Source organism: Populus trichocarpa, chromosome 3, assembly GCF_000002775.5.
Source record: "Populus trichocarpa isolate Nisqually-1 chromosome 3, P.trichocarpa_v4.1, whole genome shotgun sequence".
NCBI classification, from domain to species: domain Eukaryota; kingdom Viridiplantae; phylum Streptophyta; class Magnoliopsida; order Malpighiales; family Salicaceae; genus Populus; species Populus trichocarpa.
Window position 1 is genome coordinate 14,801,427 of NC_037287.2, and position 17,506 is coordinate 14,818,932.

At 34.2% G+C, this 17,506-nt stretch overlaps 1 protein-coding gene across 1 annotated transcript; it reads right to left on the bottom strand.

The window, feature by feature from the left end:
* Positions 1-2,240: 2,240 nt before the first annotated feature.
* On the bottom strand, positions 2,241-10,380 carry LOC7458184 (puromycin-sensitive aminopeptidase). The gene is made up of 33 exons (XM_024597751.2): positions 10,257-10,380; positions 9,803-9,883; positions 9,617-9,661; positions 9,058-9,198; positions 8,880-8,955; positions 8,688-8,761; positions 8,337-8,450; positions 8,176-8,250; positions 7,982-8,089; positions 7,666-7,878; positions 7,500-7,561; positions 7,334-7,361; positions 7,130-7,216; positions 6,991-7,016; positions 6,664-6,727; positions 6,487-6,567; positions 6,258-6,305; positions 6,142-6,160; positions 5,989-5,993; positions 5,881-5,892; positions 5,727-5,783; positions 5,542-5,651; positions 5,376-5,456; positions 5,099-5,282; positions 4,321-4,469; positions 4,087-4,225; positions 3,808-3,954; positions 3,634-3,715; positions 3,360-3,535; positions 3,044-3,154; positions 2,838-2,954; positions 2,659-2,730; positions 2,241-2,526 (listed from the first exon to the last, which is right to left on the bottom strand). Exons 1-33 carry the CDS (start codon positions 10,332-10,334, stop codon positions 2,446-2,448), a joined length of 2,943 nt encoding a protein of 980 aa, XP_024453519.1. The 5' UTR covers positions 10,335-10,380; the 3' UTR covers positions 2,241-2,445.
* Between the last annotated feature and the right edge of the window lie 7,126 nt (positions 10,381-17,506).

A 17,506-nucleotide genomic window follows, 5' to 3' on the forward strand; every position in this document is an offset into this window, starting at 1 on the left:
CCTTTAAGAACCACTTTTTTATTTTCTAAAATTTTCAAATGTTGCTGCTTGTTCTTATGTATTGAAAATGAAAAACAAGAACAAGTTTTCATATATTGTCTTCAATTTCTCAAACACAAAAAAAAAATCAAAATCAGAACGAAAACAATATGATCAAACAATTTCTAGCATGCACTGTAGGGCTATGAGTATTTACTTTGTTGTTGTAAGTTAGTTGTTTTCTCCTACAGTTTTGCTGTCAAAAATCTTCTACTTCATGTAAGAAAAACCTAAAATCATTTGAAGGTTCTTGGGGTTCTGTCTGTAAGGAAAGCCACTTTCTACATCATCCTTGTGAAAATAGTGATTGATACATATAAAAGGTGATTCACACAATTAATAAGCTTCTAGTAGCTAGGCTTTTTTCGTGACACTTCCTAGTACGTGCTTAACTAAGGTTAAATTAAATCAAGTAATCACAATCTAGAAAAGTTCGATACTAAACAAGAAAAAAGGTTTAAGGAGAATTAAACTTAGAATCTATTCTAAATCAAACGAACTAGGTCATGTCATGATGATACCTGGCGGCACCAATCACCTTGCATCTTGGAGGCAATGATGATGATGGCATCCATATGTCAACCCACTGGGTCAAATGAAGGTAAAATCATCAGTTGATCTTGTAGTATCCCACACTCTTGTCTTGCCTTTTGTCCGTTTCCTTGGATGATGCAAGGAGAAACGAGGGGGAATTAAATTAAACAATAATTCAAAGAGCGATGTGCTTTTTAGGTAAAAAAAGGTTGAAAATCTATTTGACCAAAGAGAAAAATGTAGCAGTGTTACTTTTACCCTAGTTATGATCCCCCAAGACTCGTCTACTTTCTGTGGTTAAAATTGAGAGGATGATCTTGAGAGGTTAGCGTGTATGGGGGGGGATAAAGGATTTGTCGTAATTGTCAAAGATATGCCGTCGTTTAGGCCATCAGGATTTAAAGAAAATTCTCATAATTCCTTCGTCGTAATATGAAATATCATTTAGTCGTAAGATATCTTTCAAGGTTTCCATTAATGATTCAATAAAGAGTATATTAATGGAGGTCTAGCTAGAGCTATCAAAAATTTCCTCGTCTTCTCCAAATCTAGCTACTTTTCAACAACCAACGTAACCACAGATCTAAGGGATAACTACTACCCCTTTGACCTTCACAGTGGTCACCAAAACAAAGATTAATGAGCTCATTTTCTATTAGAAAAATAGGGTGTTTAGGAGTTTTCTAGTTGTTGTTTTTTAAAGTATTTTTTTTATTTAAAATTACATTAAGATATATATTTTTTTATTTTTTAAAAATTATTTTTAACATCAGCACATCAAAACAATTTAAAAATATAAAAAATATTTTTAAAAATCATGGGACGTGAATTGCACGGCAAACCCAAACAACCTCAAAGTAAACAACAAGATAAAAAAAGTAGGCTATCATGGTTGTATTTATTTTAATTATTCTATAATTAAATAACAATTATCTTTGAGAATCAAGCGATGTAAAATCTAGTTTATCCTATGACTCATCTCCTATTTGCTTGCAATGAGCATGCATGAATATCTTATTGTTATTAAGATTATTACAAGCAACTTCATATTTGGATCGAATGGTAATAGGGAAATACTAAACTCGAAAATACAAAAAGTCTCATTTTCTTTTATATTAAATGATTGGATTCCATTAATTGATCGTGATTTTTGGGATAGTGAATTAGGGAAATATTTTTGGTCAAATTAGGTTGCTCTTCGTGTTATAATCACATGGCATGACGTTCCACCTCGCTATTCTTGACTGTTGTTGCTGATGGACGACAGACGATGGGGTTAAGATTTGCATCATCTGTCATAGATTGTGGACGACAAGCGAAACGTGGGCGTTTTGGGACGTGTCAACTATCTAACCTGCCTTGTAAGTATTAAGAACCTAACAAAGTGTGCCATGCACGTAATGTAATTTCACAGTACTGAAATAATTTTCTGGCGATAATAAGCATGTAGTGGTTGACTAAAGTTTGGCCCTGCAGAACTTTCCCCTTGACAAGTCTTCCTCCTTGTATTAGATTCGTGTTTATCGACGATGATGCAAGTAAATCTTTTCGGACAAGGGGTTTAGGTCAAGATTTAGATTCATTATTGGACCTCTGTATTAGATGAGGTAGGCATCTCGTAGGTCGGTGCATCAAATAAAATATACTTATATCTCGGAGGTAATAACTTATCCCCAAGAAGAAAAATTTGTGAATTATTTCATGTAAAGATGTTTCAAAATTTATTGAATCCTGTCTCTCCTCGACAGAAGAGACATAAAAAGGACAAAACATGGTTATCATGGTGATCTTGCAGATGTGCCGTACTTATTTTCTTATATTACTATAGCAAGCACTGATGGCAAACACCTGCAACCTGCAAATTTTAGGCATTTAAGCAGCTAAGCATTTTGAGGCGATCTCAAATACATTCTCCGACAGACCATTGGCAGACACGATCATCTCCAGCTGTGCCTGCATTAAACCATGCCGATTTGGATATAAATTAACAGAGAACAGATCTGGTATGTCAAAGGCATGCAACGACAGAACTTGCGGCTGGTTATAAGAGTGTCATCCACAGCAAATAGGGCACCAGCTGCTTACCTTGGCGAGGTTTTGTCGGGTTTCATCATAACGTCTCCATCTTGAGAAGGCTGACACCATGCGGGAGGCCACCTGAAATCCACAGAGGTTAATAAAAAGGCAACAAAAAATTATTAAACCTCCGTGCATGGTGATAATAGCAATTAAATTCCTAATTCATGGATGTAATAAAAACAGACCTGAGGATTAATTTTGTCCAGTTGCACCACAATCTCTCCCAAGAACTTGTACCCTGACCCATCCTTTGCATGGAAATTCACAGGAGAGCTGCAGAATCCTCCAATGAGTGAGTACACCTGTACATCACAGAAAGGTTTAGCTTCAATCAAACCTTCAAAATTTTGACAAGCAACTAAGCATAAAATGATATTTGATGATTGCATACCTTGTTTGGATTGCGCAAATCATATGCTGGATGACTTAAGAGGTTGCGAACATTTTCAACATTACCAGGAACATCGGACATGGCTTGAAGAGCAAACCATTTATTCACAACCTGACAGAGAGAGAACAGATTATCCAACAAGAAAAAACAAAATTATTTTGAAGCTCTGTTCCTTGCAATGGCTTCCAAAGACAGTACGCAGAATCCTTGTGGAAGTCATTGTTTACTGAACACGTTCATTCTTTGATGAAACAGGGAGCAACAGAACATGTGAAATGCGTTTCAAGCAATAAAGAGAACCCAATAAGAAATTTACCAAAAAGTCATCCCGCCACTTGGTGTAGAAGTCAGCCAGTACTTCATCATGAATTTTCCCAGGATTCTGGGCTATGGCGGCCAAAGCTGCAAATTGCTCAGTCATATTTGTGGCAGTTTTGTACTCATGTAGTGCAAGCTCAGTTAACTCCTGGTCTTCGAGTGATGCAAGATATGCTGAAAATGGAGGAAGAGACACAAATAACTAGCAAAATTAGTAGTTTTAATACAACAATATAGAAACTTTAAACATTATGATGCCAAGAAACACGGACCAAGAGCAATATTCTTCAGAGCACGCCTGGCCATATTAGGATAGTTAAAGACATACTCTTCTGAGCTCCTATTGTTCTCAACCTGTAAGTATGACACAATCATTCACCCAGTGATTAATCAAGAAGTGGAGACATGAAATGTGAATAAAATTAAACCCCGGGTGACTGCCATACCAAGCTTAGAAAATCTGCTTTCAGTTCAGAAGCAAGCTGCTTCCTGATGAAAGATCGAACAGCATGAACAGCATCAGGATCTGCAACTTCCATCATGTCCATTATTTCTCCTTCACCTGGTAGAGTTATTGCCTTTGCAATAAATTCCTGGAAAATAAAAGGGACCAATATAAGTCCCACTGATACATCTTCTAAGTACCTTCAGTGCACAAATTTTCTACCACCTCCTTGCACCCCACAAAAGGGAGGAGGTGGATGAGGAAAATACACTGGTTGTACCTTATCCAAACTTGAGTCACAAAGTATGCTTCTTAGCCCTTGCACAAACTTTGGGTTCAGAACCAAAGGTTTCCCTTGTTGGAAATCAACAACTAAGCTGAGCATCAGCTTCCTTGCTAAGACTTGTCCAGCCTCCCAACTAAGAAAAAAGAAAAATGAAAGGTATACAAAAACCTCTCCACCAGTCGTTTGAATGTAAAAAAAAATGGTGCAAATGCTTAAAGAAAGTCGAACCGGTTGAAGTCATCTGAATCATGAGCAAGGAGGAAAAATAGATCACTATCAGAGAGATCAGATTCAAGACGGACTGGAGCGCTGAAACCCCGCAATAGAGAAGGTACTGGCCGTTCATGTATATCGGAGAAGACAAATTCTTCCTCTTTCTGCTCAGCACCAGCAGCAAATGCACTTTTTATTATTAAAATTGATGTGGTACAAATTCCTTTTCTTTTCCTTGAGAAATAAAAATCATGATAATTAGCATCAATGGGTCATTTCACATCATAAGTTTCTTTCTTTTTCCTTTTCTTTTTTGTGGTGGGGGGAGGTGGCGGCATCTTGCAGACAGTGTCAACTCTCTGTGAACAACAGGTACTTGTGTTTCTGCTTTCCTATTCTGAAATATCCTAGAGGATAAACAAAGTGAATATGTACATGATATGTCTTCATTTAGTTTCCTCCATGTGAAAATTAAGATCAGTTTGGTGCACAAAAGAAGTAGAATTGGTGCTGATTAACATGTGGGGGAAACAGGGTCATTCTGAAGTCCATCAAACTTTACTAACTAACATCTTAATGGTAGATCCAGCAACACCACTATTACATATGAATTACTTGTAACATGTGTCGACCATGGAAAAACTGAAAAGACAATTTTGATTCTCGGCCAAATATGGCAAAACATGTGGATATAGAACATTGAAAAGCAACTACAGTTAACAAGATATCGAAGGAAAAAACAGCTAAAACAGACAAAGATAAAGCAAGCATGGGTTCATAACTATGCTCTCACCTTGGTTACTCTAAGAATTGTACTATAGGCTGGTTCGCTGTTGTTTGCAATGGACCGTAATGCCCCATCATGATACACAGAGGAGAGTGGCATGTCCTTGCCACTTGGATCCAGCAGCCCTGATACCACAGGAATGAACATGGGTTCTTTAACTGGCTGCCCTGGAGTGGGTGGTACTTCTTGACTGTGGAATATCCACATTCAGAGTTGTTAGTCATACCAAAAGACCAATAAATGAAGAATATGACTCTCACACGAAAGTTCTTAGCATGTATACCTGAACTTTAAGGTGAAAGTATGAGCTGCAGCATCATAAGATGAAGTAACTTTCACCAGAGGGGTACCAGCTTGGGAATACCTGTAATTTTATTGCCTTCCAAGCTAAGCATAAGGGGAAAGAAAGCAGAGGGCAAATCGAACAAAATAAAAGACAGATCAAATACCATTGTAAGAAATTAGCGAAATCTGCATCATTTGCATCTCGCATGGCAGCAAAAAAATCTTCGCATGTCACAGCTTGACCATCATGTCTCTTAAAATAAAGATCCATGCCCTGAAATAGGAAATTAATTCATAATAAATTTTCCAGGATGCGCAGTTTGGGGCTCAGACATATTCTCGTTTCTACCTTTCTGAAACCTTGACTCCCTAATAAGGTCTTGTACATCCTGACAACTTCAGCTCCCTGATACACAAGATTAATAACTCAATGCATAAATATCGCTTCTTTTCCACACACTGCATGCATAGTTGCATACACACAAGATGGAAACTTTTCTTACCTTTTCATACACCTGCGAAGAAGGAAAAAAAAAACAAAAGATGAACAATTAGGTAACTGACCCAGTGAGAGGAAAACTAAACAAAATTAACAAATTTCCAAACCATACCGTCACTGCAAATCGTAGGCAGCAAAAAGTCCCATATCCATATGAACCCAAAAGACAGCCACAAAAGTTTAAAAAAATTATGAAATTCAAGTCAATGGAAAGTAAGGTGTTTTCTGAAGCTTTGACTGAATATGTCACACAACAAAAACTTACCAGTGTAGAAGTTGTCCATCTGCAGATTAAAAAGGCAGTGACATAAATACAGTGCATAATAAAACAATTAAGCTTGATACAGAATTGACAAGAAAACGTATTAGGTAAATTCATACCTTGATATATGAATGTGGTCGCACAGGATGAGCCATAGGACCTGCATCCTGGATGATCACAAAACAGCTTTGTTAGTGCTTGCACATAGCATGGTAAATCAGAATCCTTGTGAAACTATGCAGAAAGCATACGCATATATCAACTTATAGAATGTGCAAGTAATTGAAACACCTGGTAGATTCAAACTTGACCTCACTTCGAAAATCATGAAAAAGGACAAGAAATAACCTGAGGAAACTGAGAAATTCGAAGCCTTGAAACATCAGCAATCCTCTTAACAGTGCGGCTCCCCATGTCAGATGAAAACTCCTAGCAATATTGAAACATTTTCACAAATAAAACAACAAGTTACTATTTGTGATTATACAATTGCCACTTACTATACAGAAAAGAAGAGACTTGTACCTGATCACGAAATACAGTGAGACCTTCCTTTAAGCTGAGCTGGAACCAATCACGACAAGTCACTCTGCATTTATTTAGATATCACTTCATTGAAGTTCCAATGCATAGTACATAGTTTACAATAAAAAATGCATCCATCTCCATGAACAAAAGAACAAAATCAACTACAAACATATTGCAACAATAAAAATTTTACTTCTCTTCATATTAAAGATGAAATGCAATAACACAGGCACAAAGAGAGGGTTATCAATTTAGCTTTGATAAAAACTGGAGCACACTCAAAAAAAATAGAGAGAGCGAGAGAGAGGACGAGTATAATCCAACCTGTTGCCTGTCCAGTTGTGGAAATACTGCAGATTGAAACAAGAAAAAATAAATTCAAGTCAAAACAATACATTCCTCCAAATTAAACAAAAGGTTTAAGATATAAAAAACATGTTCCTTATGTTATAGCATAACCAACCTCATGACCAATAACTCCAAGAATTGCAGCATAATCTGCATCTGAAGCAGTTTCTGGGGATGCCAAAACAAGTTTGGAATTGAAAATCTGTCAAAAGGCAATCCAGATAGAAACATAAGATCATCAATTATTTTTCTTCTAATAAGAAGTTTAAATAAACAAATATAAATGATGATGAACTCAAGAAAACATCAGATGGCATACATTCAAACTTTTGTTCTCCATGGCTCCCCTGCCAATCAATAAAAAACAAGGTCATGTGAATCATTAAATGAATGAAAACTAGAAGTATTATTTACCATTATATAGATCAAGCAAGATAAAAGGTTACTATATAAGCACGTTTTACTAAAAAAAGAAAGTAACTTACATGTTAAAGTCGGGGACAGCAACAATGTTAAAGAGATCCAGGTCATATTCAAGACCAAAAACCTGTTCGCAGAGTTACATGACAGCATTGTATACTTAAACACTAGAACCCAAATAAATTAACCATGAGATTATAATCAAACAACGGGTTAGACAAAGATACTGACATCCTCATCCCATTTCATGGCTGCTTTAAGCGAATACATGGCATGTGCTGTCTTGTGTACATCTTGTGCAGGGGTCCAAATTCTTAGTGACACATTTCGACCAGAAGAGGTTACAAATGTGTCGTCTCTGCTCTCCAACTGTCCAGCAACCAACCCAAACAAGTAGCAAGGTTTCTTGAAGGGATCCTCCCATAGAGCATAATGCTTACCACCCTGCAACAAGCCAGAGAGGCAGTAATAAAACTATTAGATAGTGGATTTTTTTTTTATTTTTTTGTGGGTGGAGAAGGCTAATCTGCATAACAGATGAAGTCACCTCAAGGTCTCCTTGTCCCAAGAGATTTCCATTAGACAGCAATACTGGGTACAAAGATTTATCAGCTTCAATCCGAACAGTGTATTTTGCCATTATATCAGGGCGATCCTGTTAGCAAATTATAATGAAATAATAAATTCTTGTTGTATAGTAATAAAGCTCAACAGAATTAAAAGGTTTTCCAATGAATTAACCTGATAAAATGTAATTTTGCGGAAACCCTCTGCTTCACATTGAGTGCAAAAATTCCCAGATGACTTGTAAAGCCCCTAGAGAGAAAGAGGGCAGTGTAACTTCAAATCGCAAAACAGTAACAAGAAGTATCTGTGAAAGGAAGAAATAAAATATGCTGTACCTCCAATGATGTGTTCTTCTGGGGATATATCTCGGTAACAATTTCCAGCATAAATGTACCAGAAGGTGGTGATGGGATTGTTAAATGGCGTGAATCCAAATGATAATCTCCATTCTGCCAAAAACAAAGAAAAAAGAAGGAGCCAGATTAAGAGATCACAAAATGGCAAGGAAATGTTCTAATTGGGTGTGAGCATTCTAGGACCAGCGAAATGCATAACAAGGAAAGGTATAGCATATTCAAAACCTCCTATAGGACAGCATCCAAAAAGCAAAAAGCTTTGGAATATGGTTCAGTTGCAAAATCCACAAGCCTAAGTCAACATTTGGAACAGTATTATAAAGTACATACCTTCAGTTCCTCGCCATTGACTTTAACTGAAAGCAACTTCAAGTCTGCTCCATCCAAAACTAGTGGAGAAGAACCTGTTCCACAGTACAGTTTGATTAGTTGGTGCTTTGGTATCAACAACTGCTATTGTAAGAACAACATTTGTAATGTCTGATCAAATTCTATGAAGAAAGGAATGGTCTTAATAATTACCATCAACTCTGGGGAAAACAGTTATTTTTGAACTAACAATCGTTTTCTCCTCGCCCAGCAAAAAATTCAAATCCACCTAACATTGTAAGGACATAAGCACACGAGGAATGAAAGTCATATACAAGAATTCTCAGTCCTGGCAGTCTAAATCTTAAACTTGACTAAGTTTTTTCCATACTGAATCAAAGTAATAGTCAGGCAACTTGTGATCCTTGAGAAATATTTCTTTTGGAGTGTCCATTTTGGATTCTTCAACTTGCTTGGGTAACGGTTCTGTGGCGACTGCACAAATTAGCCTCCTTCTCCCTTGCTTATCTCTCTGAAAAAAAGTCAAGGAATGCAAAATAAGTTCATATGCATGCATGCAACACCAAGAAGAATAAATTGATCACAAAAAAAATCTAAATAATTGTCATGACACTTTGCAGGGTACATAGATGTGTGTGCGTGCAAGGACGAATTAAGGGAGGGGGGGCAAATTTATTTTTTAACAAAAAAAACAAAAGAAAAATTCAACCCCCCCCCCCCCCCTGTTTTTAGAAGTTTCTGGAACAATCATGTGAAAATGCCCCTTCCAATCCCCCACCCCACAAATGGTAATGTTGCACTTTAGCCCCCCCCCCCCTTCTCCCAAGAACCAAAGTCTGTTTTTGTCCCTTAGTGTGTAGGGATATGGTGTACATGCTTGGATGAATTGTGTTCAGACATACAAGAAGAAACCAATAGATGTAACTTACATATAATGCTGGGTATGAAAGCCAAGACTTCCTTGAAAAGGCAGCCTGGATAAAAATTATGATTTCAGAATCAGGGCATTAACTGGCAGAACTTAGAATACATGGACGAGATGAAGCCAAAATAATCATACATAAATTTCCTATCAAAATGCAAGGTCACAAGCGGAATGGAAAAATTATGCAAACCTCTGAACTGAGGAAACCGCTGTGTTTCGAGATATTTCTCACTGAATTCTGAAAGCAACTAGCTTGGCCTATAGTTTGAAGCTGCACAAAATAAACGAACACGGTAAAGGATACATGAGCAAACTACAAAAAAACTATTACACAATCACCAGCCAAAGTTCAAAGCAAGCTAAATCTCAAAATCATATAGAAACAAGGAACTTAAAACACTTGTAACACATTACTGGTAAAAGCAAATCCTTTTAAGGATATAGCATAAATGAAGCTGGTGCAATGATGGCTACAGAAAAAAATAACATTTATGCTCCTTTTGGCTGCTAATAACTCATTGCAATAACAACATAACAGTCTCAGCAAACAAAGCGTTACACTAAATTACCAACACCAGCACATATAATATACATATGCATGTTATGCATAAAAATCAATGCGAAAATGGGATAAGGGTAATCACAGGAGCAGAAGAGATCAAACCCAAGAGGCTGGTCTTTGCAAGACAGGGACTTTTGCATGAAAGAATCAGTCTAGCCATTTTAAAACTGGCAAGAGGAAGAGAGAGAGAGTCCCTATATGAACTACTATAATGAATCTGTCAGTCAATGATAAAAACTCTTGAAACCCATAAAAGGAGTCAAAGATTGATGAAAATAAAAGATACCCAAATGGCCAAAACCCGCCAAAAGGCACCTAAAACGTTGTAGGGTTGTTATAGATAAACGGATAATTCAAAACATGGACAGAAAAATTTCAGAAGAAAATATAATAAAAAATAAAGATAATAAACATGCTTTAGGCATTAAAATGGGAACTCAATTTGGGTAAAGGAGAGGATACATTTACCTCGTTTCGATGATCTGATGAAGAGAAAACAGAAGATTTGTTTTTATGTTGAAAACAAAACCTTTGATAGAACAAAGAGCACAAAAACAAGATATTTTTAAAATATAGTAAAATTCTTTTGATTTTCAATTACATGGTGTATGTTTTGAATGTTGTGGTGGTTTTTGCTGCTAGAAAAAATTCGGTGTTTTACTGTCAGTTTAAGATGCTGTTTGGTTTTGTGGCTGCAGGTGAGGTTCACCCGCAGCCACATATTTTGATGTTTGGTAAATGAAGCAAACTTGATTTTACTTGGTAGGGTTTACTGGTTTTTGCTGCCCAGCCGCAGGAATGGAGAAGCAGCACAGTGAAGCATGGCTCCACTGTTGCAATGTTCAGTTTTTTTTTTTAAAAAAAAAAATCAATGAAAAAGGTTGAGTTTTTTTTTCCGAACAACACCAGTACAGTTAATTGTGGACAAATTTTTTTTTTAAAAAAAAAATTAATTTAAAGTAAATTAAATTTACTCGTACTGTAATGAAACTGTAAATTTTTTTTAAAAAATTGTATTGTACTCGAAAAATTAGTATTTAATATTATTTAATAACACTACATAAATTAGAAAGATATCGCATGATGACGTAACATTTGTGGAATTTGATCGCAATTCTAATAATAAAGATATCACAATCTTTATTATTTAATAACACTACATATATTAAAAAATTCAGTTTTTGTTGTTGCGCGCTTAAGAAACCATGAAAAATATAGTCTTTGTTGGATAGATTTCGTATGTAATGACATTGCATATAGTTTAATGGAATAATAAAAAATATTGGATATCAATATTATTTATTTCATGATGTAATAACAGTAGTTAAATCTACAATATTTAAGTTAAAAATCATTAATATATATATATATATATATATAACCTCAATTTGAAAAGCATTTTTTTAACCAAACACGTTAAAACTATTTTTTCTTCAACCTCAATTTCAACCACAGTTTTAACCAAACACCTATTTTTTCAAACCAACCTCAACTAAAAGTACTTTTTATAAAACAACTTTTTTCAAACCACAACCACAACAGCTACCGCAATACCAAACACACTCTTACCGTTTGAGATTACTATGCATATTGTTTTTAAAATTATTTTTTTATTTAAAAATATATTAAAATAATATTTTTTTTATTTTTAAAAATATATTTTTAATATTAATATATTAAAACAATCTAAAAATATAAAAAAATAATTTAAAATATAAAAATAAAAATAAATTTAATTTTTAAAAAAAATACTTTTGAAACATAAAAACAAATAAATTCTAAAAATATAATTAAAATTTTAGTTGGATAAAAAACAGTTTAAATTATTTGGTTAAAAATACTCATATTGATAATTAAATAATTAAAAATAATATGTAATAATTTCATAACTTTAAATTATATAATAAAAACATGATTATTAATACATAAAAACATAGCAAAACAATATTAAGGTATTGTTTTAGCAAAAAAATATCAATTATAAAGTTGGTTCAAATAATAATGTAAGCATTGTTGTTATTATTATTATTATTATTTATAGTTTCATTGTCATTTAAACTACTTTAATCCCATTATAAACCTCATTCATTCGAGATAATCTATAATTTATATGATTTTGTAAATGTGACACTGTATTGATTAAAATCTTATGAAGAATAAAATTTGAAAGGATATCAAATTTTGTAAATACATGATCATTTTAATTTTTTTTTAATATAGTTATGTAGTGTTATTGATGTGAACTATAATTTAAACTTGTTTTTTATAAAGATAAATATGCATGTTTTGCATAGTTTTTCATCTTTTTTTCCACACTTCAAAAGTACATTCAATCATATAACATGTTTCAAAGTGTGCACGATTGAAAACTTCTTTCCGTCTCCTTGGTTGTCCTTTTATTAAAAATCTAGCAAGTAATATATTTCATCTCTATATGAATCTAAAAATTTATATTCATTTAGATATCCAATATCTACTAAATAATATTTTTTTACAAGAATAATTAATGAATTTGCAGGTTATTACACGACATGACATTTTTCTCATTTAATTATCTTTGGATGATTTTGAAAAATTTATTCGAGTATTATCAATTATCTAAAAAAAATATATATATGTGTGTGTCAAGTGCACCACATTATAATCATGCCCAATTAAAGGTGAATTACAAGTCAGAACAACATGTATTTATTAAGTTTTGAGTCGGTATAACTTTTCTGTTTATAAATGTAATTTAATTTCTTGATGATATACAATTACATACATATATGTCATCAATTGCTCATACATAGAAATACAAGAAACATTTTCTTTATTGTACAGGAGGCGTGTTTTTAAATATTTTACTCCTCAAAGTTTGTTTTTCATATACATAATAACATTTTAAATGCCATCACGGTTTCAAAAGCGGGTCTCATATTTAAGATTTAGCACATAAATCTGGGTTGAGTAGAAGAGCTGCCTCCATTCATGCTCCCTCCCTCTCTCTCTCTCTGGAGGAATATATTTATCCAGTAATTTTGACCTCTGTTGAGATGGAATGGAATTGATAATTTAGCCCATAATAAAGATGGGCTAATGGGTCCATCAGGGAAATGGCAGGCCAATGGGCTAAGACTATTTCTTGTTTGGGTTATTGATGGGCTCAGGTTTCAACTAAAATTCTTGTTTTCTATGTATCAAACTCTTGTCTTGAATTTGACACGGATTGCACTGAGGTTTATATGGTGTAGTGAGTATTTTTGGTTGAATTTAGTTTTTATTAAAAAATTAATTAAATTGAATATTGTTTTTTTTTTTAAACCGAACTGAACCGAAACTGATCGTTTGACCTGGTTTCGATTCGGTTTCAGTTTTTTAGGACAAAAATATGTTCAAACCAGTTTGGCTCAGTTTTTGTCCTAAAAAACCGAAACCGAATCGAAACCGGTTCAAACGATCGGTTTCGGTTCGGTTCGGTTTTTATTAAAAAATTAATCAAACTGAATTTTGTTTTTTTTTAAAAACCAAACCGAACCGAACCAGTCGGTTTTTTAAAATTTTAATCGGTTTAATCGGTTTTTTTTTCACGGTTCGGTTTTTTTAGTTATTTTTTTCTGGTTTTCTCAGTTTAATCGGTTTTTTGATTTTTTTGCTCACTCTTACTAATAGCTAGGAACTTTTTTTAAATAAAAAAAAATGTATGGGGGAATCAACGTCTCTAGATTTCAAATGTTGCCTGATTCTTCAAGCTCAACTAGAACATAAAATTTAATATTTGCTCTCTTAATTACAGGTGTGTGCAAATCAGCAAAAAAAATTCACTCAGTCACTAACCACTTTTATTTATTAAATAAGTATTAATACCATTGACACGCAGAATGTTAAACCATAAACGCGTACCTCTTTATGTGCTCGTAAAGACATGGGAAAATATAATGTATTTATGTATATATAATTGTTTTTTAATTGAAAATATATTAAATTATTTTTTTTATGATGATTTTGACCATTTCATATTAAAAACATAAAAAAACCTCAAGAACATCAAGATCAAAATGCAGTTTAATAATCACAACGACCACCTAGCAACCAATCGGGGTCATAGTCAATTTCTAGCTGGAGAAAGGGGGGGTGACTGAAGATTCAATTCAATTTCTTTAGTGGGTCTAGAATAGTCAACATAAAGCCACTTTGACACCTATCACCAGTTGCTTAATGACCCATTCGTAGGCAAGCCGCCCTGGTTTTCAAAGGCAATGACAGCTCACTGCTTGGAATCTCGAACACCTTTTTTCCTCGTTCATCGTGGTAAATAAACCAAATCACTTTAAATTATATGTTTTTTGTGATGTTTAAGGTGTTCCTTTTGAGGGATCCTTGTTGCAGTTCTGTTCAGGATATGTTTGTTTTTTACTGAGTTCTTCTCATCCAAACATACCATTTCTTTCATGATGAATCAGTAATTATTGTACTCCTTAGAATTAAGTGCTGCCCTAAGAGACAAAAGCAAAACAATTAAAACGGAAGATTTTTTTTTTTAATGCTAGTAGATATATTTTACTATTCATCTCAATAATATAATGATGTTGTTGCTCATCTCAAGTAAAATTAAATACCTTCTTTTTTATTGTTACTTTCATGCGTGAATTAGTTATTAAAAAATTGATTTAGGTGTGTGTATATATATTTATATATATAATTTTAGAGCATAATAAATTAATCTAATTATCTTCTTAATTAATATTTTTAAAACTAGCACGCATGGATATTTATATATATTTTTTATATTTTTAAATACAGTTACAATTATATTATAAGTTCACCTTTTAAATATAAAAACTCTAGCCAAGTATCAAGATCTTTTTGTTTTTTCTCTTTGGTTTCCTGTTATTTTCAAGTGCGATACATACACTACTATGTGAGAGGCATCCATGCACTTAGGTCGACACTTGTAGTATTTCCTGGTGGCTAAAAATTCTCTTTTTTTCATGTCATTAAATACGCCACCATGCCCTCTTCATGTTAGGCCCTGTTTGTTTCTGCGTTTCAAAAGCGCTTTTGACAAATTTTGAAAATTTTTTATTTTTTTATTAACTTGAAATTAATATGTTTTTAGTGTTTTCAAATCATTTAGATGTGCTGATGTCAAAAATGATTTTTAAAAAATAAAAAAACATCATTGATATTCATTTTGGCACAAAAAACTATTTGAAAAGCAACCGCAACCACACTGCCAAACAAACCCTTAATGTGACGCGTGTCAGCGGTAACGAGATGATTTATCATTAGTGGATTTTTTTTTCTTTATACTTTCTTGAAAAATATAGGTTGATTCTTTTTATTGTTGACATTTCAACTCCGGTTCTTATTTTTTTGATCTTTATGTAAAATTTTTATCTATTTTTAATTTTCATTATTTAATTCTGATTTTTCATATGTTATCTTTTCTAATTGATCCTTATTTTTTAATTCTCTTCATGGGCTCCTTTTCATGTATCATTGTTTTTCCACTCTTGAAAATGGTTATTTTTCAAGATACCGTGATTGTTGTTTCTTTAAAAATTTGTATCCGTTTACTATAATTATCTATTTTTTTAATCTGATTAAAATAAAAAAATTTGAAATGTTTTTTTAATGTTTTTAACTATACTAGTTTATAAAATATTTTTTTTCACCTATGATATCGAAAAAAAAACTCCAAGACAAATGCAGAAAATCTGATCAGTCAGGTATCGCATATAACTTTTGTTCATGCTTGTGTGGTCCTTCGCCACGAGGCTTCGATCAAATTCATCGATAAAGCATTTGCGGTAGCTTCATGTTATGTATAAACGTCAAAAGCTGTGATTAAACTAAGGCAAAGGAGCCCTTTTAGTGCATGTGCATCAATGGATTTGTTTATTCAGCTTAGCCACGCGGGTCTTGTTTAGTGTTCAAGGTAACATTCAAAACAATTCAGGCAGCTTCCTGGTTATGGGCCTAATTATGAGCAATGAAGACTGTGCAGCAGCGGCAGCAGCAGCAGCACTCCTTCGAACACCACCACTTTCCAGTTGGGTTCATGGGGTATGCTTGGTTTTTCTCGAGACAACACATCTTGCATTCTGGGATTTTGAGGCACCACATAAGACAGCAAAATGCAATCTTTGAGGTTACATCAGGAGAAAGCTACAAGGACTTTTTGTCAGCTTGCAAGCCAACATGTACGAACCCAATTCTTGCAAGTCCAAATTTGCCCAAGTCATTTTGCACTATTGTCTAGTTCGTTCGGACATGCCACTTAAAAGAAGACAACTATCAATCAGTGTTATGGAGTTGATGGCTCGAACTTAGGATGGTGGCAATTTTCTCCGCCGTGGCCCGCATAGGTCGCTAAAGGATCGAAGAAATGAGCAAGCTAACCAAATAATTGTTCTCTCACATTATTAAACTTCTGTCCTAGAAGCAGCTACGGCTCACTAAATGAAAAAAAAAAGCTTGTCTCTGTTTATCCTTCACATGCTTGTACTCTTAAGTTGTCCACAAGTTGTGGGGGCAATATTTAGGGGGAGGGGGGCAGGTGTGTGGATATAATTCAACTCCAGTTCAAACTTCAAAACTCCATTAACACCCTCTGCCCTATCTGTCTTGGTGATTACATGTGTTGGCATCCAGGCCATTGATTCGATGCAGAAGTTCGTGAGTGAAAAGATCTTAGCCCTCAATTCCCAGTGGCCTCACATGTATGCATGTGCTCCCAAGTAGCATCAAAAGAGTGTTTTGGACTGACATGGAAAAAGGCCAAATATCATTTAAGTCAACTTGGAAGTCCTTCGGTGGATGGAGGAGGGGATGCTATCGTATTGCATCGATGATTTTTGGAGGAGAGCAAACTCGATGCCTTTCATGCCCATCACCATTGTTGTCCGGGTAGCAAGAAGCCAATTTATGCATCTCAACTCACCTCTCACCTACCAAGACTGATAATGCTAATTGGGATAGCGCAGAATCTGCCCTTGAATTTTCTAACTATAGCCTTAATCGATAGTTTTTTTTTTCTATTCATAACGTGGGACAGTGAACAAAACATTTAAGAAGGCCTAAATGATACTTCAAATGTGCGAGATACTAAATTAGGTTGATAAAAGTTGAGTAAAAAAGTAGATCAAGGTTGTCTCGAATGACGAATGGAGTGGAAAGATGTTGGTAGGGTAACTATCCTCTTTAAGCCTCTTCTTGGCAAAAGCAGTCAATTTCCCCCCATGGAAGGTCACTAACTTTTAGCCTGATTTTGTTGAAAGAAGCAGTTGCCATAGGAGCAAAAGACAAAGTCAAGTGAAATTCATCGCAAAGATAAAATAAAATAGTGAA